Source organism: Trachypithecus francoisi, unplaced genomic scaffold (assembly GCF_009764315.1).
Source record: "Trachypithecus francoisi isolate TF-2019V2 unplaced genomic scaffold, Tfra_2.0 Lachesis_group8, whole genome shotgun sequence".
NCBI classification, from domain to species: domain Eukaryota; kingdom Metazoa; phylum Chordata; class Mammalia; order Primates; family Cercopithecidae; genus Trachypithecus; species Trachypithecus francoisi.
Window position 1 is genome coordinate 59,099,169 of NW_022681473.1, and position 25,000 is coordinate 59,124,168.

Genomic DNA, 25,000 nt, shown 5'->3' on the forward strand with positions numbered 1-25,000 from the left:
ATTATAGGCATGAGCCACCAGCCCAGCCAAACAGCATCTTCTTAATGAGGCCTATGCAGGCTATCTGGTTAAAAATTCCTAGATACCCTCCCTGGCATTTTAGACCCCTCTTACCCTGTTCTACTTTTTTTTTCTCTATCACTTATCACTTTCTTATATACTACAGAATTTGGTTATCGTCATTGTTTATTGTCTTTCTCTCCCAACTAGAAGTTTGGGTTCATCAAGAAAAGCGTTTTGTCATTTGTTCACTGACGTACCTCAAGCCTAGTGTACACAGTGGTCTGTCAACAAATATGTGTTGAATGAATGAATGAATGAATGAGTGAATGAACTGCCAGCCCAAGAGAAAGTTCAGCAAGATGAATATAAAAAAAGATCTGGCCCACATAGAGGACCTGTCATGTTTACCTCTGGCCATTATCCTCCACCCCTTCATCTCACAGGGTACTACATTAGTTCTTAATCAATTAAATCAATTATTTATAGTCAGTTGTGAGATATGTGTCAAAAGGAATTTATAATTAACAATAATTATAGTATCGAGGTTTGCAATTAAAAGACAACAGACATCTCATTAACTTGAGTGGGACAGAAAGTGATAGAGTCACACCCAAACGCTGGGCCTCATGCATCTTACACATGTGCACATCATCCATTTTGGAGATCTCAGAATATTAAAAAGCTGGAATCACTAGGCTATCAAAGCTCTGATCTGACAAAAAGTAAAATGACAGTAAATCTGAATTCTTCCAGTCTTTGTCTAAACTCAAAGATATGGCTAGAGTCCCATATAATCTTTGACAGCAGTTGTTTCAACATCAAATATTGGACAAATAAACAACTTCATCTGTAAGAAAGAGCACACATGATATCGCCAAACACATGAAAAGATAAAAACAAAGTGGGGATTAAGAGCAAATGTCCTTTGATGGACATTTTGTGGTATCTACTTGATAATTTCGATGCATTTTAAAACTTTTTATCTGAAAATGAGTTCCGATCTTTAAAGTTGTAGGAAAAAGTAGTAAAAAAAAATTGTGTACCTTCTATCTTCCATAGGTATAGCTATATATCTATACTGTTTATCTTTGCCTTTTGTTGACATTTTACCCATTTGCTTTATCATTTGCATTCACATGCTCTGTGCATGGGCATGTGTATGCACATATTCACACACACAATGTTTTCTCTGAACTATTTAAGGGCAAGTTACATAAATACTCGAGTATGCATTTCCTAAGAATAGAGATATTCTTTTATATAACCACAGTTCAATTCCCAATTCATATATTATATTGACACAATATTTTAATCTACTGTCCATATTTCAGTTTTGTCAGTTGACCTAATAATGTCCTAGATAGCTTTTTTTTTTTTTTTTGCCTCAATTATAGCATCTGGTCCAGGGTCAGGTACTGCATTTGCCATGTCACTTAGTTTCTTTAATCTGGAACATTTCCATAGCCTTTCTTGCTTTTGTAACAGACATCTTTGAAGTATACGGTCCCTATTTGCCATTTTTTTGTTCACAGAAAGTTCCTCATGTTGTGTTTTTATGATTTTTAAAAATGATACTCATGCTCAGCTGGACTACTACATAAATGATATTGTATCCTTCTCCAGTATTACATCTGAAGGCATATGACGTCCCTATGTCCTTCATTGGTGATGTTAATTTTTAATCAGCTGGTCAAATTGTCTGATTTCTCCACTAATTGTTGTTTCTTTTTCTTTTTCTTCTTTCTTTTTTTTTTTTTTTTTTTTTTGTACAACGAATAAGTGATCTCTGGGAGAAACTCTCTAAGATAGTGTAAATATTCTGCTCCTCATCAAATTTGCCCTAGATTTGGCATCCATTGATCCTTATCTGATTTGGTAATTACCATGATGGCTACAAAATAATAATTTTCCCACTCCAGCCTTCCTTCCACATTTGCCAGTCAGCTCCTGCCATTTTACTGTAAGCATGAGTCTTCATTTCTCTCTTATTATCTATTTATTATTACTAGGGATAATAAATGCCTTTACTTCAATAGCTTAGAATTTATTACTCTACTTACTTTGGTGATCAAATTGTTCCAGAGTTAGCCAGTTGGTATCCCTTCTGAATCCTTGTGATATGCTCCCATCACTTTTTAAAACACTTTAATACTTTCTTACTTTCTGGTATAAAAAGACACTCTAGGTTCATCTTGTACCTACCCTGCCACAGCCCTGGAATCATCCATTTCTCTAAGGAGCTCTGGTTCCTTTTAATGGGGAATGGTATTAGAAACTAAGACCTGAGCACAATATGGATTCTTGCTACAGTGGTTTCTTTGCTTCGTGTCCTCTTCAGCAGATAGAGATAGCAAATGTGTGCACATGTATATACACATAAACATACAGTTACATGCATATACATGTGTACATAAGCATGCATACACATGCAAAATGTGTGTTTTAAAATGCAATAGAAATACAAAGTGATGCCATAGGAAATGGAAGCTTATAAAACAAACTCACAACATTTTTCCAGAACTCAGAGAAAAATAAAAGAATGAGTGATGATAAAGAAGATAAAATCAGTGAGTGAGAGAGATTCAGTAAATCCAACAAACATAAGAATTCTGGAAGGAAGGCCAGGCGCAGTGGCTTACACCTGTAATCCCAGTGCTTTGGGAGGCTGTGGCAGAAGGACTGCCTGAGTCCAGGAGTTTTAGACCAGCCTAAGCAACACAGTGAGTCCTCATCTCTACAAAAAATACACAAATTAGCCAGGCATCGTGGCACACACCTGTAGTCCCAGCTACTCAGGAGGCTGATGTGGGAGGATTGCTTGAGCCTGGGAGGCTGAGGCTGCAGTGAGCTGTGATCATGACATTGCACTCTAGCCTGAGATCCTGTCTCAATTGTTTGGTAACGATTCTTATATTTGCTCTGGTCTCCTTCCAGAGCCCACAGAGTTGTTTAAGAACAGAAGGGAACCAGCTTACCTGCACTACTGTATGGAAGAATTGAGACCAATAGTTATGTCCTGGTCTCCTCCTGTGTATTAGTGAGGTACTCAAGTAGCCTCCTCTCTATACCACATTGGCTGGAGGAAGTAATCTGCTAGAACATCAAGACCTACTCTTATCTAGGGTCTGCTGGCTGGTGTAGGATTGTGTTGAACAGGGCTACACAAAGGCTAAGTTCTATAAGGAGGGCACCCTTACATTTCTCCTGCACATGCTTTTAGCCCCGGACCCTATCACATTCTGATGGAACATTCACTCGTTTGCCTTCCTTATCAGACTGTGAGCCCCCATGCCCCCACCCTAAGCACAACACCTGCCATGGTCAATATATGATGTTTTTGTCCTGAAATTTTCATTTATAAAAGACACCAATGAAGGTATGTGATTCCCAAGGCTTGCTTGGGATCATACAGGACACAGAACCCTGAGTTCCAACTCTTTTTTTTTTTTTTTTTTTTTGAGACGGAGTCTTGCTCTGTCGCCCAGGCTGGAGTGCAGTGGCCGGATCTCAGCTCACTGCAAGCTCCGCCTCCCGGGTTCACGCCATTCTCCTGCCTCAGCCTCCGAGTAGCTGGGACTACAGGCGCCCGCCACCTCGCCCGGCTAGTTTTTTCTATTTTTAGTAGAGACGGGGTTTCACCGTGTTAGCCAGGATGGTCTCGATCTCCTGACCTCGTGATCCACCTGTCTCGGCCTCCCAAAGTGCTGGGATTACAGCCTGAGTTCCAACTCTTGTTTCAGTTGAAGGGTCTATCACAGAGTGATAATGGAGGGTGACGGGGATCCTCAGTACCAGTGAAGATGGCATAAGCGTGGTGCAGTTCACTGAGGTCGCTGACTGTGTTCTGGAACTGATGCTCTAGGGAGATGAGCTGGTGTTCAGTACTCCTCTGATCTTGTGTGGGGTCCATAAAGGGACCGGAGAGGGCCTTCCCAAGCAGGCCTTCCAGCTCTGCCAATGCTGCTGCCATCAGCTGCTGCAGCTTGGGTATAATGACATGTCGCTTGCTGAGCAGGAACTCTGAAGCCTGGCTTTTCTCAAACTGAAATGCCTCCCACATATCCAAAAGCTGTGGGGCAAGCAGAGGGCAGTGGAGTAGATGTGGTCGTGGGGGAGGAGGGCGGGGAGGGATGGTTGACTCCCCGAATTGCCTTCTCACCGAGATGTCCAGGGCTTCATTCTCAGCACTAAAGAGGCTAAAATGGTTGCGGATGAGTTCATGGAGTGCCCGTACGTATTCCATTCGCTCCTCCAGCTCGACGTACTGTTCATTGGCTTCATTCAACTGCAGGAACTACAGCATGAGACCAGCAACCCCACAACCCTATGTGCCTCTTTGGGCCCACCCCTGAGGGCAACTCCCACCTTTTGGAGTAAAGTCTCCAGACCCAGTTACAGCCTTGTAATCAACTGGTATCCAGGGCAATCTAGGATCAAATCCTTCTCTGACCCAGATCTCTCTGGTGAAGGGTCCACTTCTCACCCACCACCCCATTACCTTGATGACAAGGCAACAATTTTCTATCTGACTCACAGAGAGCACAACTCTCTCATCACACCAGGGCCTCCCTGTGACATGAGGGCCACGTGGACAGGCTAAGAATTAGCAAGGGTAGATCTCTTAGGTGAGCAGTTTAAGAGCATCGGGCCCTGCTGGGAGCTCAGCAGAGACCTGAAGACAGTGCACTGAGCTTTTAAGCAGGATGGGCCCTGAATAAGCTGGGAAGGATGGATGGGGAGAGCCAACCTTCTGGGTGCACTGTGCAATGGCGTGAATATCTGAGTTGATGGTTCGGAAGACATGCATGAAATCTGTGAGCTCTGTCATGAGTTTTTGACTTAGGCTCCAGCACTCATTTTGCACCTGTGCAAGAATGTCCTTCCTTATGCTGTCCAGCTTGGATTCTGGAGACAGGAGAGTAAGGTGTGAGGGGATGCACAAAAAAGAAGGGGTGCTGGGGACAGTGCTGTGATCCAGAGTGGGAGTAGGCTGAATGGCAGGTCGGACCATGAATTATCTCATTTAATGCTTGTTGGATCCCTGCGCAATGTCCAGTCAGCTGCTATGCACTGAGGACTGTGCTCTATACTGGTAGACAAGAGCAAATGAATGAGACAGAAAGTTTCCCCACCCTGAAAAGCTCATAATATGAGGCAGAGACAGACACATAAATGAGCAATCACAAATCAGAATGATAAATCTACTGTGAGTGCCTGGGAGCCTTCAGCCAGCATAGTTAAGAGGTGGGGGTGCCAGGGGGTGTCCTGAGAAGGCTGGGCAAGGCCCCTTCAGAGAAGGAACATTGGAGTTGGATGTGTTGAGTAGTTAATGCTCCAAAAAGATGGAACGGTGTGTGCAAGTGTATGGAAATGACATGTTTGTGAATAGCAGAATACCCTAGCAGAGATAAAAATATTCTGCTTTTGGAGCCTTACTGCCCTTGCTCTAGAAGAAGTGGGACCAAGAAGGTAGTATGATCTGCCTTTTGTTTTTAAGGATTAAAGTAAAGAATGTCTCAGGTGGAAAAGGGGCTAGAAAGTAATCCTGGAAGTTGCCCTTGGCAGTATGAACAACTTTATTATCTCAGAGGGCAGGGATAACACTCATATGATACCTCATGAAATCTAAGATCTGCTTGTAAGAAGCACCATTATTTTACATACCACTAACAAAGAAAAAACTGATGCCATCTAAACTCTAACACGTCTTCAATCAGGAGACATCTTTAAAGTTCAGAGATGTTAAAATATGCACAGGATGGGAAAATACAATATAGAAATCTGGTACACCAAATAGAGTATAGAGTGCTTTCTACATACCAGACACTATTTCAAGTACATTAATTATATTAACCTATTTTATCCTCACAAATTCCCATTGAAGTAAATACTATTATTTTACAGATAAGCAAATTGAAGCTCAGAGAGGTTATGTAACTTGATTAACATCACACAGTGGCAGAGCAAGGATTCAAACTCAGGCAGCATGGCTCCACTCCATTATATTTTAAATACAAATATGTTTATGTTATAAATATAAATGTAAACATATATAAAATATGTTTATATAAAGTATTTAAAAATATATTTTATATTATGTGTGAAGTAAACTGGCCAACCCTCTATTAGCATCTCTGCAACTAGAAGGTAAAATAGTGAGTTTGGGGGACAGATAATTGAGACATACTGGGCATGTCACTTTCAGAGACTTGGAGGAAGTAACCAAGATGACTGGGTACTAAGACCTGAGATTGAGAAAACCTACTGAGAGGAAGTCTATTGAGGGACAACCTATGTCAGACAGAACACAAAGATCTAAACTCATCCTTTTTCACACTGTCCCTTTGGAACATAATAGTAACTAGGCCACTGCAATGCTGCCGCTTTTTTTTTTTTTTTTTTATGGTGCTGCTTTTGGACCAGTAGCAACAGGCAGATGAAGGCAGATGGGAGCTCAACAGTGACACCATATGGTATAAAGGAGCAATGCATTGATTAAAAAAATATATATATATATATACACACACACACACACACACACCAGGACTCCCTTGAGATTAGAAGTTGGAAATGGATAAAAACAGATTTAAGAGATACTTAGGGGGCAAAAGAATGACAAGGATTTGGTGACACATTGGATGTAGTAACATCAAGGAGAGGGAGGAGTAAAGGGTGACCCCAAGTTTCTGGTGAAGCTAATTCATCAGAGTGTATAATTACGCCATTCATTGTTCAAGCGAGCTCAGGAAGAAGAGAAACAACAGAGTTAAGTTAGAGGGTTAGATAAAATTCGATCAGCAAGAAGGATGAGAGTAGACACAAGGGGATAAGGTGAAATGAAAAAAATTATTGAGCACCTACTGCCTACTACACTCAATGCAAATAATATCTCACTTAATCATCCCTACTATAACCCTGTGAGTGACTGTGTTATCATGCCTAGCGTACAAATCAAGAAACTAAAACACAGTAATCTGAAGTTACCAAGCAAGTGAAAAAGAGACAGGGTTCTAAATCCAGTGCTTATTTCTCTCCACCTGCTCCTCTTGAAGAGGCTAGTGGGTCTTGAACTGAGGATCAAGAAGCTAAAAAACTAGAACAACAATGAGCTTTCTGGAGCAGCAGTGAAGTAAAGCCTGACCGAAACAGGACCAGAGAGAAGGCAAAACAATCATAGGTCCTCCCCGTTTCTGCCTTGCCAGCCCGAACCCCTTGTACAAGAGCAGGGAGTTTCAGTGGCCTATTGGATACCTAATGATACATGGGCTTTCCTCTGTTGAGAGCCAAGACAGGGAAGGCTAAGCAAGCAGAGCATTCAAGCAAACTCTTTCCAGGCCCCAGTGGCTTCTAACCTTCATAAAGAAAGCAGGCCTGGGAAGCCATGGGTCCAACAGAATCTAGTCTTCACAGGAAGTAGATACTATTGGCTATTGCCATCCTTGAGGCTAGGTGAGGAAAGAGAACAACCTCCATATTTCCGAAAAGAACAAATCACTGGCTTCCCAATCTACCCCACTGTGAGCCTCTCTATGGTGAACTCCTAGGCTGAGGCACCAGCTAGTACACAATAGCATGAGATATCCTTCCCATGGGAAGAGAGAAAGAGGACAAAAGACTAGGTCATAAACCAGATTTCTCAGAGACCCAGGGATACCAACAACTGGGCATTGGCTTAGTAGGGGTAGGAAGTGGCAAGAGGAGGGAACCTGAGATAGGATGAGGAGAAAATAGATAGTAGAATGCTCTTGAGCCCCACTTTCTATATAGAACTTTGCAAAGAGACTATCTTTTAGGGTGCCCCTTGCTAACATGAAATAGTCACAGCAGAGTAGAAATCATAGTGCTATGTGTTGTAGTAAAAAGAGGGGCAGATATGATGCTTACCAGTTTCCCACAACTCCCAAATGGCAGGGAATACAGAGGAGAGCAGAGAATTGATAGCCAGTGCTCTGGATGAAGTTCCTGTGTTGAGGGGCTAGGGACCCTGAAGCAAAAGCCGTGGGGGTAGCCAGCCTAAGACAGAGACTGGATGAAGGATTCACTAAAACCCCAAGGATCAGCTATGCCAGCAAATGCCAAGGCAAGGATGGGTCAGCAAAGATAGACACTCCAGGTCCCTATAAGGCCAAGAAAACACACCCCAGCTCTACCAGCCCAGGACACATCAGCACCAGAAGCAGCAATGTCAGGAGGGCAGAGACCAGGCAAGGAAGTATTACACCTCAGAAGCCAGCCCACCAGCCTTCCCCAGTACAGGTGGCACCTTGGGAAGGAACAGGGAGCAAAAGACATTTGAGAGTAAAAACAACCCAGAACTTATAGTATAAATTTTCAGTTGCCCAGATACCCCAAGTAGACTGAATCAGACCAAAAGTGACTGCTTTAAATGAAAGGAGCTTTCTTTAATTGGAAAGGTTACATTCTTTCACTACCAGTAGAAGTTAGGACTACAGAGTAAGACAAGATCAGTTAGAGAGTAGCTTTTTACACATGCAAATTGTAGTATAAATTTCACTCTGCTACATGCAGAGAGAAGGCACCCTAGATTCCCAAGAATCTCTGTAAAGACACTGAGCTTAGTAGCCCAAGCACAGGAACATGATTCCTAAGGAATACAGGATATGAGCAGAGACAAAACAGAGAGGCTGGCCTCTGCAGTGAGCATACCTTGGATGGCAAAGGAAAGGGCCATCGGGCTTTGGAAGGCTTCATAGGTCCAATAAGAGGCCCGCACCGAAAGGTCTCTGGAGGACATTCCAGGACCAAGGCAGGCCATGTGAATAGACGTACAGAAAAGGGAAGGAGGAAAGGGAAGAGAAGTAGTGCTTACCCATCTCTGTCTGTACATCACGGCAGCGAAGTAGCAGCAACTTGCCTTTTGTGAGCAACTCGATAGGCATACTGGAGACACGGGCCTGCCAAACATTTAGGCGGCTCACCAGTGTCACGTAATTCTTGATGGGACCACCTCTCATGTCTTCCAGCTTCTGAGGCACCCAGGATTGCAGGAATTCATAAATGCCTGTTATCCAATGATGTTCCCCGCAGAATTCCTGTACCTCCCACAGCACACCCTAAGGGCAGACAAGGTGTTTAGAGCAGAGGCAAGTGGCTATAATGGGAATTGGTGGGCAGTACCCTATCCCTTAAACCACTGTTCTCACCTCCAGCAGCACCTGTTGTATATTCAGTGCCTGCTGGATCTGAGGGTTGTTGTTCAGGTCTTCCTCCAGCTGCTTATAATTGCGGGGGAAGTACTGGCCCCGCAGCCGATACCCGTGGACCTCCAAGATATCAGCAATTGGGTGAGACTTCCAGGGCCATACCAATCCTACATTCGGGCCACAGAAGATGCTCACAGCATCGCTGGGCTGGCCCTGGAACTTGGGCATCAGAAATTCGGTTTTTGAGTCCTCCTCTTCATCTTCTTCTAGTGGAGCACATGCCATAATTGTCCATGAGTACCCTCCAGAGCCCACAAACAATCTTCCCTTCTCTTTGCCCTCAGTGTGTACACACACACACACACACACACACACACACACCCATTCTCTGCTCATGAGTGAGTTAACACATACATCTATATTACAAATGTAAAATACCAGACCCATGGAGGGGATTTATTAGTTAGGGTTCATGTGCAAATAACATAATTTACTCTAGCTAGTCTAAGCAGGGAGGGACTTATTACAGAATATTAAATGGGTTGCAGAATAATTAGAAGAGCTAAGATACAAAACCACTCTAGGTTGAGCATCTAGCGCTACATGCTGCCTGGCAAAATGGGATGTCACTGTCACACCATCAACTACAAAACACACTGCCTCTGCTATGATCCACAGAATGGATGGCATATGCCCTGATTTTCCCCCACTTAATTCAATTCTGAATCAAAGTCTTTTGTAGCTCTAACTGGTGGATCCTAAATTGTATATGACACCTAGCTGCAGGTGAGTCTGGGAAGTGTAGTTTGTAGTCTCCGGCATCTGCAGAACATAGGAGTTGGTGGGAAGGAATATTGAACATGCCAGTCCTCAGTTACCTGTCTTAAAGAATATTCTTGGCCGGGCGCGGTGGCTCAAGCCTGTAATCCCAGCACTTTGGGAGGCCGAGACGGGCGGATCACGAGGTCAGGAGATCGAGACCATCCTGGCTAATACGGTGAAACCCTGTCTCTACTTAAAAATACAAAAAACTAGCCGGCGGCGAGGTGGGCGCCTGTAGTCCCAGCTACTCGGGAGGCTGAGGCAGGAGAATGGTGTAAACCCGGGAGGCGGAGCTTGCAGTGAGCTGAGATCCGGCCACTGCACTCCAGCCTGGGTGGCAGAGCAAGACTACGTCTCAAAAAAAAAAAAAAAAAAAAAAAAGAATATTCTTGAACCTAGCCACTCATTAACTCTTTAGGAACAGGTTAATTGACAAGTTTAGTATTTGTGTTAAAACTTCACACAAAATAAAGGAAAGAATTAAAATGTCCAAAAATAAGAGCCATACTATCCACACCCAAGCCCTGTAGTACTCTTAGCTGATCTCTTCTCTTCTCCAACTGTACTCACTCTCCAGGAAATCTCATCCAGCTTTATGACTGTAAGTACCATCTATTTGCTCCCAAATTTATCTGCAGCCCAGATCTCTCACTTAACTCCAATCCCATTTAAATAACTGCCTACTTCACTTCTCTATCTGGGTGTCTAACATGCACCTCAAATTTAACAGAGCCAAAATGAACTCTAATTCCTCCCCGCCAAAACTGCAGTCTTCCAATTTCAGTAAATGGAAACTCTGTTCTTCCAGTTTCTCCAATTGAAATCTTTATAGTCACCTTTGACTCTTTTTCACATACAACACATCCCCCCATTTAAAAATCCTGCTGTCTCTGCTTTTAAAATACATCCAGAATCCACCAATTCTCACCACATTTACCACCACCTGCCCTCCTCCCCCATCCCAAGTCACCATCATCTCTTACGGCATTATTGCAAAAGCCTTCTAACTTTTCTCCCTGCATTGGCCCTTGGCTCCTACACCTTGCAGTCTCTGCTCCATATAAGAACAAGAACGATCCTTTAAAAAAAATGCCAGAAGAGATTCTGAGAAGATGATGGCAATGGCAGCATCATTTTGAAATCTCCCCCAAATGCCCACATAAAAATGACAGAACAATTAGATAGTAAAACCAAAAATGCAAGGATAACATTTTTTAACAAATGAGGACAAGGGATCCTCATAAATCCCAAAATACAAGTAGGTAGGGTCAAACCACCTGCAACCTCAAAACACACATGGCATCACCATTTGTGATGAATGATGCAGAGGGAAACAATGAAGCAACAGATGGACCTAAGAATAAGAAAACCCCCAAACAGCCATTAAGCATTTACGGGGAGGCAGAGGGCCCATTTGAGAATAGCAGGTAAAACTGGAAGGGGGTTTTACCCCTCCAAGAACAGGTGAGGTAAGGTCTATAGAAGCTTAAGTAATCTATGTCCTGTGTACTCTTGAAATCAAACAGTCAGGACTCCCTTTTGGGACAGAGCTCGTCATGGAGAAAATCCTGGGAGTAGAATAAGGATTGAGCAGCCATAGAGAAAAAAGGAAAAGTCTAGATGAAGGTAGCAGAGGAAAACCAGAAAACCTCAAAAAGTAAGCCATCATTTTTTTTTTTAATACAGAAAAACAACAGAAAGTGAAACTCAGAGGTCAGAGAAGTATTTCGAACCAAGTCTTCTTTTGAAAGTTAAGAAAAGCTAAAATTTCCAGTTTTCTATGAGCAGCAGAAAAGTATCAACATCAAACCCCATACCAAGCTTTTATAAGAAAAAAACAAAGCAAGGCATAGAATAAATCCCTAGAGACAATGAAAGCATGTCGAAAAACAGAGCAAAACTATAGCCTATTTCAAAACAAGCTAAAAGACACTAGAAACATGATAGAAGTCATGAGAGGACACATATCAGAATTAGAAAAACTCAGAAATTATGTGACAGAACTATGGAAAGAATTAGAAATGAAAGAATAAACAATTTCATAATAGAAATTTAACTAAAATGGGACATAAGAGCAAACAAACTCAAAAGATAATTTCTTAAGAAATATAGAAGGTAAAATAAGGTAACTATACAACTAAAAAGGAAATTAAAACATTTTAAAAGATTTCAAGAGAAAGGGAGAAATATTGGGGATGGGTGAAAATGATCTAATGTATCAGTAACAGGATTCCCCGAAGAAGAAAACAAAGCAAGGGAAGAGAACAAATATTAAAAATTGTAATTCAGAAAAATTCTTCTGAAATTTAAAAAAAGATATAAAGCCACATTTTGAAAGAACATACCTGAGAATCCTTCCCCAGAATGTTCAATACCAACACATATTCTAACTAAAATAACTAGATTTCAATAAAAAAGAAAAAAAATCTAGGCAAAAAGAACAAGTGATTTTGTAAAGAAAATAAAATTAGATTATCAGAGGCTTTTTGATACCAACTCATAATATCCTAAGAAAACAGAATAACATATTTAAGATATGCAAAGGAAAAAAGTATAAACCAACAACTTTATATTCAGCAACACTAACTTTCAAAAGGTACAAATTGTTATCAACATACAAGGACTTTAGAATTTTGTTCCTACAAGCCCTTCCTGAGAAATTTAGTAAAAAGTGACCTTCAGACAAACAAAATCACTAGAAATACCTCAACACAAGGACTGCTGGTGGGCTTAAAGATATTGAACTAAGATTAAGTGAGGGATAGAAGGGAAAGAGTATAGTATGAAATGACGATGTAGAGATTGCTGGTGATTCTCTTGCTTGCCAGGTGAACAGAGTCTACCTGAAGAATGGAACTCTGAAGGCACATTGGTTGATTACCCAATAGCTATTCCCTTCTCCCTTCCTCTATGGTTGGAGAACTGCCTTCCATAAGACACTGAGAAAGTCAGTCATTTGATTTCCCAGCCTTTCTTACAGCTAGAGGTAGACACATGACGCAGATTTTGATGGTGAGATGTAAAAGTGAGTCTGACGGGGAGTTTCCGGAAAAGGTTCCTTTTCCTGGCAAAAAGTGAGAGTCAGACACAGAGCTCTCTTGTTAATCTTGCCTCTCCTTTTCTGCCTGATTTTGCTTGAGAATGGGATGCTTGACATTGCAGCTTGTCTTGCAACTATGAGGCAACAAGCCTGAGAATGAAAAAAACAAAAAAACAAAAACCATTTTATTGTGGCCTCCTCTGCCACACATACCTCTCTTACAGAATTGGCTCTTAAATATAGCTAAAAGCAGGAAAGAGTGATGGAAAGATACAAAGAACCTGATACTTGATGACCACTTCTGAGCCACTGAACAAGCTCTGGAAGCACCTACTTCAAGACTTCCTGTTTTGTTTTGTTTTTGTCGTTGTTTAGGCCACTGTGGCTGAATCTAGCTGCATCATGAATTTTCTAGTTATAGGTGTGTACATAGTTTTGAGTTAAGATTACTTAATCCAAAATCAACCCCCATACTCAGGCCCATATAATAGATGTTTATAGCCAAACACAAGCATAGCTGAAGACTGCAACCTCCCCCACCATACACAACCTTCTAAGAGGATCTGCCCTTGCCCGTAGCTAAAAGCCAGTTATTTTGCACCATGACATATCCCCTTGCCATAGCTTATGAATAAATCATGCAATCTACAGGAGAGGCTGAATCAATCATACTCCTTGTCTTGAAATTTGAACTAAATCAGTCTCACGGACAGGAAAACTTAAAGATCACATAAAGTCAAGTATGGAGTTGGTATCATAAAAAGTTTAAGTTATTTGAAAGAAGTAGTTATAAGGGAGCAGAAAGCCCAAAGGAAGCAGAGATAACTGGTCTCAGGAATCGGGGCAGGGGAACTGGAAAGATGCACAGAGATGAAAAAAGGATAATCAGAAATTTGAGAGACAGGGGTTCTCTTCCTGATATTCTAGTTTCAAATTCTGTGAAGATGGGTGCTGTTACTTCTTCTCTACCTTTGAATTTAGTAATTGTCTGTTTTGTGAGCTCCAAAATATAAGACAAGTTGGAGAGCAGTGATTTAATGTGCCAAGACCTATGAGAGAGTGCTCAGGCAATATGGTGCTATACAAAGTCAATTGTGATTCCAAGCAATGGAAAGAAAAGCTAGTCTATTTTTAACGGAATTTGGCAAAATAACATACCAACAAAACAAAACAAAAATCACTAACTTCATAGCCAAGGTAAGAATGAAATAAACTTTGCTTATAATGAGAATTTTTTTTTTTTTTTTTTGAGACGGAGTCTCGCTCTGTGGCCCAGGCTGGAGTGCAGTGGCCGGATCTCAGCTCACTACAAGCTCCGCCTTCCAGGTTTACGCCATTCTCCTGCCTCAGCCTCCCGAGTAGATGGGACTACAGGCGCCCGCCACCTCGCCCGGCTAGTTTTTTGTATTTTTTAGTAGAGACGGGGTTTCACCGTGTTAGCCAGGATGGTCTCGATCTCCTGACCTCATGATCCACCCGTCTCGGCCTCCCAAAGTGCTAGGATTATAGGCTTGAGCCACTGCGCCCAGCAAGAATTTTTTTTTTTTTTTTAAATTTTAGATATGGTATCTCTGTCACCCAGGCTGGAATGCAGTGTTGTGATCACGCCTCACTGCAGCCTCAAACTCCTGAGATCAAGCAATCCTTCCACCTCAGCCTCCTGAGTAGCTGGGACTACATGTGCACACCATCATGCCTGGCTAATTTGTAAAATTTGTAGAAACAGGGTCTCACTATGTTGCTCACACTGATCTCGAACTCCTGGCCTCAAGTAACCCTCCCGCTTTGGCCTCCCAAAGTGCTGGGATTACAGGTATGAGCCACTGTGCCTGGACATAAGAAGAAATTTGAAATCAACTAAATCAAAGAAATGTAATTTACCTGCCATTTCTAAGGGATTTGGGACTTCAATTGAAAATTCATATGTATTGATATAATACATATAAGTCAATATAAGTCAACATGGAGTTGAATTTTAAAATATCAATCCAACTTGAAAGGCTTCAATGATATAGATCTTTAAAATAGATTTCCTTGAATGAGTGACTCAGACATTCCACACAGAGCAAAGCTTCTGGTTAAACATATTTATATGACTCCTCATATCTCCAGAGTTTCTTTCTCACAGAGCGGCAAGGAAAAAAAAGAAATCTTTCCTTCTCTCTCATCTATGAATCTACTCACAATCATACTGCTTCCCTCTATATTTCCTTTTCCTGGTCCTACTGCTCATACCTCATACTTCAAAGAGACCTTCCCTGTGCAGTCCCCTTGCAAAGAATCAGTTTTCATTTTTTACATTACATCTCCAAGCTAATTTCGGCTATCCCAACCAAAATGTATATCAAGAGATTATATAATTAAAATTAAGCAATTCTTCGTCTCTTTTCAGTGTAACAGATTTATCTTACCGCAAATATCAAAAAGTTATTCCAATCTTAATAGGATATTGCCATATTAAAGTTTAAGGTTTTTGAATTTGACATCTGACAGATGAGAAAAGTGATTATCTGATTGTGCTTTCCGAGTTTTGAACTGCAGAAAACATCTGATAAGATTGTAAGGACGTCAGATAGTAATAGTAATACTCTCTTGTTTAGTTGTAAAATGTTCTCTGGAAAATATTGGAGAACACAGTTTAAGACTGGAGAATATGTTGCAACTATTTTATTAATAATACACTGAGTATTCTTTTAGTGATTAGAATCTAGTCAATGTATACATTTATATTTAAAAGGAGTTAATTTTCATACTTTTATGTGTAAGTGGGGCTACTGAAATTATTTTGTAATTTAGTTAAAAGGCCATACGAATTTTGCCTCATTTAAGTAAAAGTTTTCTCAGTTGGATGCATCCTTCTTAAAGACTACTAGTAGTGTTTTAACTGCTACTTCTTTACATTTATTCAAAATGTACTCCACTTTTTAAACTTTTATTTTAGATTCCGGGGTACATGTGCAGGTTTGTTATATAGGTAAACTCGTGTCACAGGAGTTTTTTGTACAGATTATTTTGTCACGGTACTAATCCTAGTACCCAATAATTGTTTTTTTCCGTTCTTCTCCTTCTGCTCACCCTCCACCCTCAAGTAGGCTCCAGTGTCTGTTGTTCCCCTCTTTGTGTCCATGAGTTCTCATCATTTAGCTCCCACTTATAAGTGGGAGTCACAACAAAAGCAAAAATTGACAAATGGGATCCAATTAAACTTAAGAGCTTCTGCATAGCAAAAGAAACTATCAACAGAGTAAACAGACAACCTACAGAAGGGGAAAAAATATTTGCAAACTATGCATCTGGCAAAGGTCCAATATCTAGCATCTATAAGGAACTTAAACTTACAAGAAAAAAAATGGCCCCATTAAAAAGTGGGCAAAGGACATGAACAGACATTTTTCAAAAGAAGACATACATGCGGCCAACAAGCATATGAACAAAAAGCTCAATATCATCAATCATTAGAGAAAGGCAAATCAAAACTTTTTCTTTTTTTTAAAGAATTTAAGGACAACAGAACTTTGGTTCTGGCTGGGCACGGTGGCTCATGCTTGTAATCCCAGCACTTTGCAAGGCCAAGATAGGAGGACCGCTTGAGGATAGGAGTTCACGACTAGCCTGGGCAACATAGCAAGACTCCATCTCTACAAAAAATTTAAAAATTAGCCAGGCATGCTGGTATGTGCCTGCAGTTGCAGCTACTTGGGAGGCTGAGGCAAAAAGATGACTCGAGCCCAGGAGGTTGAGGCTGTACCACTGCACTCCAGCCCAGGTGACAGAGTGACACCCTGTCTCGAAAACAAACTAACAACAAAAAGAACTTTGGTTTTGATTACTCCATTCTATTAATCTGATTTTCCATTCAGATCCCTTTTTTCTTCAAATTTTGTAGAAAAGTTTTAAAATGGTACTATGAATACCCTTATCCATCCATTTAGATTCAACAATTAACATTTTGTCACATTGCATTATTTGTTTTTCCTTCTATCTTTTCATTCCCCTAAACATTTTGAAGGTAAGATACAAGCATCATGACATTTCACCCCTAAACATACCAGTCTGTGTGCTTTTTTAAAAGCAGAAGGGACAACCTAAGACATGGAAGGTGAATATTTTCAGCTTCACTAGAATTTAGAATAAAAATGCAAGAGGTTTTTTTTGCTCCTTTTAACCATTCAAAAAATACTACAGCATATTTATAACATGAATTAGTACTGCATATGATGAGAAAATATGGTGAAATGTCTGATTTATCTACATCTTTAACACTAATAAAGTAAGAAGGCACATCTGTAGCACGTATTTCTATGTGCTGAGCACCAAACTAGACACATGACCTCTTTTAATCTTTAAAATAATTCTTCAGGTTAGGTATGTTTGTTATTCCCACTTTGCAGACTAGTAAACTAATGAGTCTGACTCCAGAGCCTTACTTCTTTCCATAGCACCATGTAAAACAAATATCGCCGGGCGCGGTGGCTCAAGCCTGTAATCCCAGCACTTTGGGAGGCCGAGACGGGCAGATCACGAGGTCAGGAGATCGAGACCATCCTGGCTAACATGGTGAAACCCCGTCTCTACTAAAAAAATACAAAAAACTAGCCAGGCGAGGTGGCAGGCGCCTGTAGTCCCAGCTACTCGGGAGGCTGAGGCAGGAGAATGGCGTAAACCCGGGAGGCAGAGCTTGCAGTGAGCTGAGGTCCCGCCACTGCACTCCAGCCTGGGCGACAGAGCGAGACTCCCTCTCAAAAACAAAACAAAACAAAACAAAACAAATATCAATAGTCTCTATCAATTAACCTAAATTTATATGGGGAAAATAATGTGCCCCAACTGGTGTATAATTTGTAAAAGACACAGAATCCTTGCAATGAACCTTTTTGCTCCTTGTCACCTATTTCCTAAAATTAATGTTATGTCTTTAATTCTTCTTAATGAACAGATAGAAGTTGAATGGGGAAATTAAAAAGTATCGATGAGTCAGATGTGACTGATTGCATGTAATGATTTTATTTGTGACAGCATTAGTATCCTAAATAAGGGAAATGTGAAGATATATTTCCACCCTGATGGTTAATAAGTGTGAAGATTGATAATCAATAATAATTAGTAACCATGAAATGTTTCAATAATACTAATGAATTAATCCATATGAAATGAAAGAGAGCTATAGGACATAAAGCAAGTGTTGACCAAGCAGAGCTCTTCAAACAAGAACAAATTTACTTAGCAATAAAGTTCAGTAGTAAATGAAATGCAATTATGGCACTGGAGAAAAACCTCACAGAGTTTTGGATGAACCAGGTTTGGAAGGACAATACACTCACACTCTTTCATACACCCTCTCACTGCACGCACATACACAGAAGCACGTGAATTTGTGAGCAAAAACACTCCCTGACCTTTCTACCCACAACACACATGTGCAGTACCCAGGTTAGAGCTGTTCCATCCACACCCAATGCCTGACTCTATAGCCTGGACCTCCTATCTTCTTCCCATGCCATTCGTACTTGTGCCCTTACCCTCCTTCGGCCTTCCTACCCCCTGCCTAGGTCTCCCTAAATACCTTCAGAATACAGGGAATCCGAAGTGGTCTTCAGGTCTGCAGACTGTACTACCTTCATGTCAGGATATGGAGAAGGGGCAGAAATGGGAAAACAATGAGAGATTCAAACCAGGTTGTGAATCTGATTACTCAGAGGATAGGAACTGGGAATTCCCACAGCCAGCTTTCTGCTCAATCCAGAATACCTGCAAGGCAGAGGTCTTGACAGACTGTAGGCCTCCAGTTAGAATCTGAATCATATTTTCAACACAGGGCACATGAGACAGTTGGTCATGATCATCAAAGACCAGCTGTGATGAGAGAAAGGGTTTCTGTCTTGGGGCCTGTAAAAAAAAGGGTCAGGAAAGGTCGAGGGGCTAGATGTCAGTATACATTCCTCAGCATCTGGCCCTGGACTGCCTGCCACCTCCACATATGCCACCCACCACCTCACTTGAAGGATGTTGGCCACAAAAGAGGTTATCTGCTCTTCCAAGATAGAAATGAGGCTCTGACAAATCATGTAGTCAACCAGGCGGGCAAACTTTCCCAGCTGCAGCCACCAGGCCTCTGCTTGCTTCAGCTTCTGCTCCAGTTGTTTGTGCTGTACCCTCTGAAGGTATATGGAGCCTTGGCCTGCCCTGATCCTGTCGCAGTTTTGCACTCGCTCCTGTAGGCCCTGTTGCATGTGGTATGTGTCCTCGTGAACCTGTAAGCATAGAGTGGAAACTCACCAGAGATGGGGGATGGAGAGCAAACCAGCCACCCACTAGTCTGTGCAACCTCTCAGGTCCTGGAGTCTGGGACCTAGAACCTAGATATACACATGGAGGGCTCCTTTTTAGCAGAGTTTACCCCCACCCCACCTGACCCCCTCAATTTTTAAGTGACCAGAGAAGATATGAAATAGAGAACATATATTGAGAGGTCACAATGTGCTAATACGGTAGGCCAGGCCTGTCTACTGAAAACCCCCAGGGTGAAACTCAAATAGAAAATTTGTGTATATGTAAATGTAAAAGTTCACAATGCATAGAAGAGACAAAAAAAAAAAAAAAAAAAGATGGGATGAATAAGGCTAAATAATAATTTCAGGATATGGACTCTGGGTAATAATTAGGCCAAGTGATGTGGCCTGCTGAGTAGAATGATATTGCTTTATGTTACAATAGAAGCTGTTTCTGGGCACTGATATAGACTTTCTATTAGAGGAGAGGGAATGTGGAATAAGAGCCTGGGAGCCTTTTTGTGGGTTCTTTCAGATCTGGGAGGTTCCTCAGCCTATAAAGGCTGCTGACAATTGCCAACACTCTGGGCTTTCATTGTTGAGGAAGAGAGAAGAGGTACCAGAAAGTTATGCTTGGCCAGATGGATCATTTGTCTTCCATGCTCTCCTGTCCCTTTTGATGCTCCCTAGAGCTTGTGATTAGAACTGATTGGTGTCTGTGAATTGTACTTCTGGTATCCATGAGCTCAAGCCCCAATCTTCTCAGACCCAAGCATAAGACAGTTAAGTCCTAAGCATGGGACATCAAATACAGACATGCCCTATGCGTATGATGATTTTGTATATGAGACTAAGTGTTCTCTTCCATGTTCTAAAAATACTCCCCAATACCCAGTGCTTCCCACTTCATAACCCTTAGTCCAGTGCACCATGATTTTGTTATTTATATAACTCATCGACTACACTGTAAGCTCCTTTAGGAGGCGATCTTGTTACACCTTATTTCATTTTTCTATTGCTTAACACAGGGCCTGGCATGGGGTAGTTTCACAGTAAATGTTTGTAAAAATAATGTATAATCTCACATTGAAAGAGCCTACTGAGTGCTATTAGGATAAAACCATACCAATGACAACAATAATAATTGCTAATACCATAGAATATAATCAGTATATATTTTTAAAGCACCAATACTAGGGGTGATAACGTCCAAATTATAAGAAAAAATGTTTAGGACTGGCACAGTGGCTCATGCTCGTAATCCCAGCACTTTGGAAGGCCAAGGAGGGTGGATCACTTAAGTTCAGAAGTTTGAGACCAGCCTGGGCAACATGGTGAAACCTGATCTCTGCATAAAATACAAAAAATTAGCCGGGCGTGGTATCAACTGCTATAGTCCCAGCTACTCGGGAAACTGAGGTGGGAGGATCACCTGAGCCCGGGAAGTCGAGGCTGCAATGATCCCTGATCATGCCACTGCACTCTAGCATGGGCAACAGAGTGAGATTCTGTCTCAAAAATAATAAAAAACCTGGAATTCCATGCCTAGTCAGAGTATCATTGAAGTTTGAGGATAAATAAAAACATTTTTTAGATATACAAAGACTCAGAAAATTTTCCATCCACGGATTCTCCCTTAAAAAAAATAAGGAATAGTATTAATATATTCCGGGCAGAGGAAAATGAATCCAAGAAGATAAAGTACTCTACAAAAGATCTGGTGGGTAAAGAAATTTGTGAGATATATTGTTAATTTTAAATAGTGCTATGGCCTGTGTGTTTGTGTCCCTCCAAAATTCATATTTTGAAATCTGAACCCATAAGGTGATGGTATTATGAGGTGGAGTCTTTGGGGAGGTGATTAGGTCATGAGGTCTCCAGTCTCAGGAATAGGATTAGTGCCCTTAAAAAAAAAAAAAAAAAAAAAAGTTCCCAGATCATACAGTATTTGTCTTTCTTTGTCTGGCTTATTTCACTTAGCATAATGTCCCCAGGTTCATATGTGCTGCCATTAATGGCATTATTTCCTTCTTTTTGTGACTGAATAATATTTTATTGTATATATGTATTAATATCACAATTTCTTTAACCATTCATCCATCAGTGGACACATCGATGTTTCTATATCTTGGCTATTGTGAATAATCCTGCAATAAAAATGGGGGTATAGATATCTCTTTGAGATACTGATTTCATTTCCTTTGGGCATATACACAGAAGTGGGATTGCTGGATCATATGATAGTTCTATTCAAAGGGTTCAAACTTTTAGTTATAAGATGAACAAGTTCTGGGAATCTAATGTACCGCCTGTGTGGTAATGGATGTGTTAATTAATTTGATTGTGGTAATCATTACACAATATATACATCTATCAAGTCATCACATTTTACACCTTGAATATATTCAATTTTTATTTGTTAATTTTATTTTTAAAAGGCCCCAGAGAGCTGGTTAGTCCCTTCTGCAGCAAGAAGGTGCTACCTATGAGGACTGAGCCCTTGCCAGACTCTGAATCTGTCATCACCTTGATGTTGGACTTCCCAGCTTCCAAGAATAAATGTTTGTTGTTTGAAAGCCACTGAGATTATGGTATTTTGTTATAGAGGCCTGAGTGGACTAAGGCAAATGAGTAGGTTACAAAACAAGAATGTTCATAACAATCTTGAAGAAAATTCCAGGAGATGTCAATATAAGCATAATGGGAGGAAGAGAGAAGGGAAAGAAAAGTACGATAATGCCAAGGTTCTTATTCTTCTTGGGAACGATATGGATAAAAATTCATACTTGCCATTCATTCACTCAATTGAGCACCTACTAAATGGCATACCCTACAGTAAGCACTAGAGCTATATTAGTGAATGAGTACTTAAGTCCTTGCCCCTCCAGGAGGAGGGAGACAGCAAACATAATAAATACATAATTTATGGTGTACATAAAAAGGTGATTTGGCCGGGCGCGGTGGCTCAAGCCTGTAATCCCAGCACTTTGGGAGGCCGAGACAGGTGGATCACGAGGTCAGGAGATCGAGACCATCCTGGCTAACATGGTGAAACCCCATCTCTACTAAAAAATACAAAAAAAAAAACTAGCCGGGCGAGGTGGCGGGTGCCTGTAGTCCCAGCTACTCCGGGGGCTGAGGCAGGAGAATGGCATAAACCCGGGGGACAGAGCTTGCAGTGAGCTGAGATCCGGCCACTGCACTCCAGCCCGGGCGACAGAGTGAGACTCCGTCTCAAAAAAAAAAAAAGGTGATTAGTATTGGCGGGGTGAGGTGGCTCACACTTGTAATCCCAGCACTTTGGGAGGCTGAGGTGGGCAGATCACGTGAGATCAGGGGTTTGAGACCAGCCTGGCCCATGTGGCAAAACCCTATGTCTACTAAAAATACAAAAACTAGCCGGGTGTGGTGGCGGGCACCTGTAATCCTAGCTACTCGGGAGGCTGAGGCAGAATTGCTTGAACCCTGGAGGCAGAGGTTGCAGTGAGCCAAGATCATGCCACTGCACTCCGGCCTAGGCGACAAGAATGAAACTCCGTCTCAAAAAAAACAAAACAAACAAACAAACAAAGTGATTAGAGTACTATGACAAAACAAAAGAGAGTGAAAACATGTATTTTAAAATGATTTTAAAATACATGTTACAAAAACTGAAAGAACAGCAAGCAGAAATGAACAAATCTATAGTTGTAGGTAGGAAGGGATATTTAACATATATCTCTCAGAAACTGAAAGACAAAGTAGGTTAAAAAATCATTATGTCTTGACTGGGTGTGGTGGCTCATGCCTATAATCCCAGCACTTTGGGAGGTCAAGGTGGGAGGATCACTTGAGCTTGGAGTTCGAGACCAGCCTGGGCAACATGGTAAAACCCTGCCTCTACAAAAGAAATACAAAAATTAGCCAGGTATAGTGGCCCATGTCTGTAGTCCCAGTTACCCAGCAGGCTGAGGTGAGAAGATGGCTTGAGCCCAAGGGGGTGGAGGTTGCAGTAAGCCAAAATCATGGCTTACTGCACTCCAGCCTGGGTGACAGAGTGAGACCCTGACTCAAAAAAAAAAAAAAAAAATTGTGTCTATAGAATATTTGAATACAACAGTGAATAAGCTTGGCCTAATACATATTCTTTTAGGTTGGGTTTCCTAGAAGCAGACTCTGAGACAGGGATTTGGAGAAATGTGATTTATTGAAGGAATGATCTTCAGGGAAACAAGAGCCTCTAAGGGAGTAAACAAAGCAGAAAAGAGAAGGGGAAAGTACCCAGCAAGATCTCAGCTAAATTCTATTTTTGATCTGATCTGGAGTGGGGAAGGAGGCTTTGGAATGTTCCAGTCGTACTGTAGAGTTGTCATGCCTTGAAGCAAGTAAGGAAAAGAAAAAAGGGTGAGGAACTGTTCCATACGAGAGAGACTAAAGAGAAGTGAGCACTGAATTCAATATATAATTCTGGTTTGGATCCTGAAGAACGAAAACATATAGTAATAAAGGACATTATTAGAATAATTGTCAAACTTTGAATAAAGATTAGAGATTAGATAACAGAGTTGTATCAAAGTGAAATTTCCTAATCTTTGATCATTGTACTATAGTTATAAAAGAAAATGTCCTCGTTCACAGAAAAAACATACTGACATATATAGGAGTTGCTATGATTTGAATGATTTGAATGTGTCTCCCAAAAGTTAATGTGTTGGAAACTTAATTGCCATAGTAACAATTTTAAGAGATGGAGTCTTTAAGAGGTAATTAGCCAAGAGGCCTCAACCCTTATGAAAGGATCAATGTTTTGATCATGGGAGTGGGTTAGTTATCATGGGAATGGATTACTGATAAAAAGGATGAGTTTGGCCTGATTTCCCCTCTCCTCTCTCTGTCTCATATTCATGTCTCATCACTATGTGATACCCTCTACCATGGGATGAGACTCTTGCCAGATGCTCTTGGACTTCCCAGCCTCCAGAACCATGAACCAAATAAACTTTTATTCTTTATAAACTACCCAGTCTTTGGTATTCTATTATAGCAACAGAAAAAAAACTAAGACAGGGGTAAGGGAGCTGATACCTGCAATTTACTCTCAAATGATTTAGAAAATAATGTGTACATGTTTAGACAAAAAGAAAGAGCATAAACAATAAAGCAAATGGGAAAAATAATCTATATAAAGGATATGTGAGAGTTTATCTTACTATCCTCACAATTCTAATAAGTTTGAAATTATAACAAAATACAAAATCACAGAAGGAAGGAAGGGAAAAAGGGAGGAAGGGAGGAAAGAAGGGAGGTAGGGAGAAAGGAAAGGAAAGGAAAGGAAAAAGGAAAGGAAAGGAAAGGAAAGGATGGAGAGGAGAGACAGAGGGAGGGAAAAGAAAAAAATAAGTGTTGGTAAGAATGAAAGGCAACTGAGGCCAGGTGCAGTGGCTCACACCTGTAATCCTAGCACTTTGGGAAGCCAAGACAGGTGGATCACTTGAGATCTGGAGTTGAAGACCAGTATGGCTGAGATGGTGAAACCCTGTCTCCACTAAAAATATAAAAATTAGCTGGGCATTGTGGCTCACACCTGTAATCCCAGCTACTTGGGAGGCTGATGCAGGAGAATCACTTGAACACGGGAGGTGGAGGTTGCAGTGAGCTGAGATCACACCACTGCACTCCAGTCTGGGAGACACAGCCAGACTCACACCTATAATCCCGGCATT

General features: G+C 41.2%; 1 protein-coding gene across 7 annotated transcripts in view; it reads right to left on the reverse strand.

Annotated features, from left to right (window-relative positions):
* The window catches only part of DNHD1 (dynein heavy chain domain 1), a 75,267-nt gene that overhangs the window by 33,143 nt on the left and 17,124 nt on the right, over positions 1 to 25,000 (reverse strand). For 4 of the 7 annotated variants that reach the window (XM_033206596.1, XM_033206594.1, XM_033206595.1 and 1 more), the window contains 8 exons: positions 19,026 to 19,280; positions 18,778 to 18,915; positions 18,593 to 18,644; positions 9,168 to 9,433; positions 8,834 to 9,077; positions 4,751 to 4,908; positions 3,721 to 4,288; positions 460 to 3,426 (listed from right to left, as the gene is read on the reverse strand). In XM_033206596.1, coding sequence (XP_033062487.1) covers positions 3,740 to 4,288; positions 4,751 to 4,908; positions 8,834 to 9,077; positions 9,168 to 9,433; positions 18,593 to 18,644; positions 18,778 to 18,915; positions 19,026 to 19,280 — 1,662 coding nt within the window. In that variant the 3' untranslated portion in view covers positions 460 to 3,426; positions 3,721 to 3,739. Of the gene's footprint in view, positions 1 to 459; positions 3,427 to 3,720; positions 4,289 to 4,750; positions 4,909 to 8,833; positions 9,078 to 9,167; positions 9,434 to 18,592; positions 18,645 to 18,777; positions 18,916 to 19,025; positions 19,281 to 25,000 lie in introns of those variants that run through there. The other 3 variants (XM_033206597.1, XM_033206600.1, XM_033206598.1) reach the window with 3 other exon arrangements.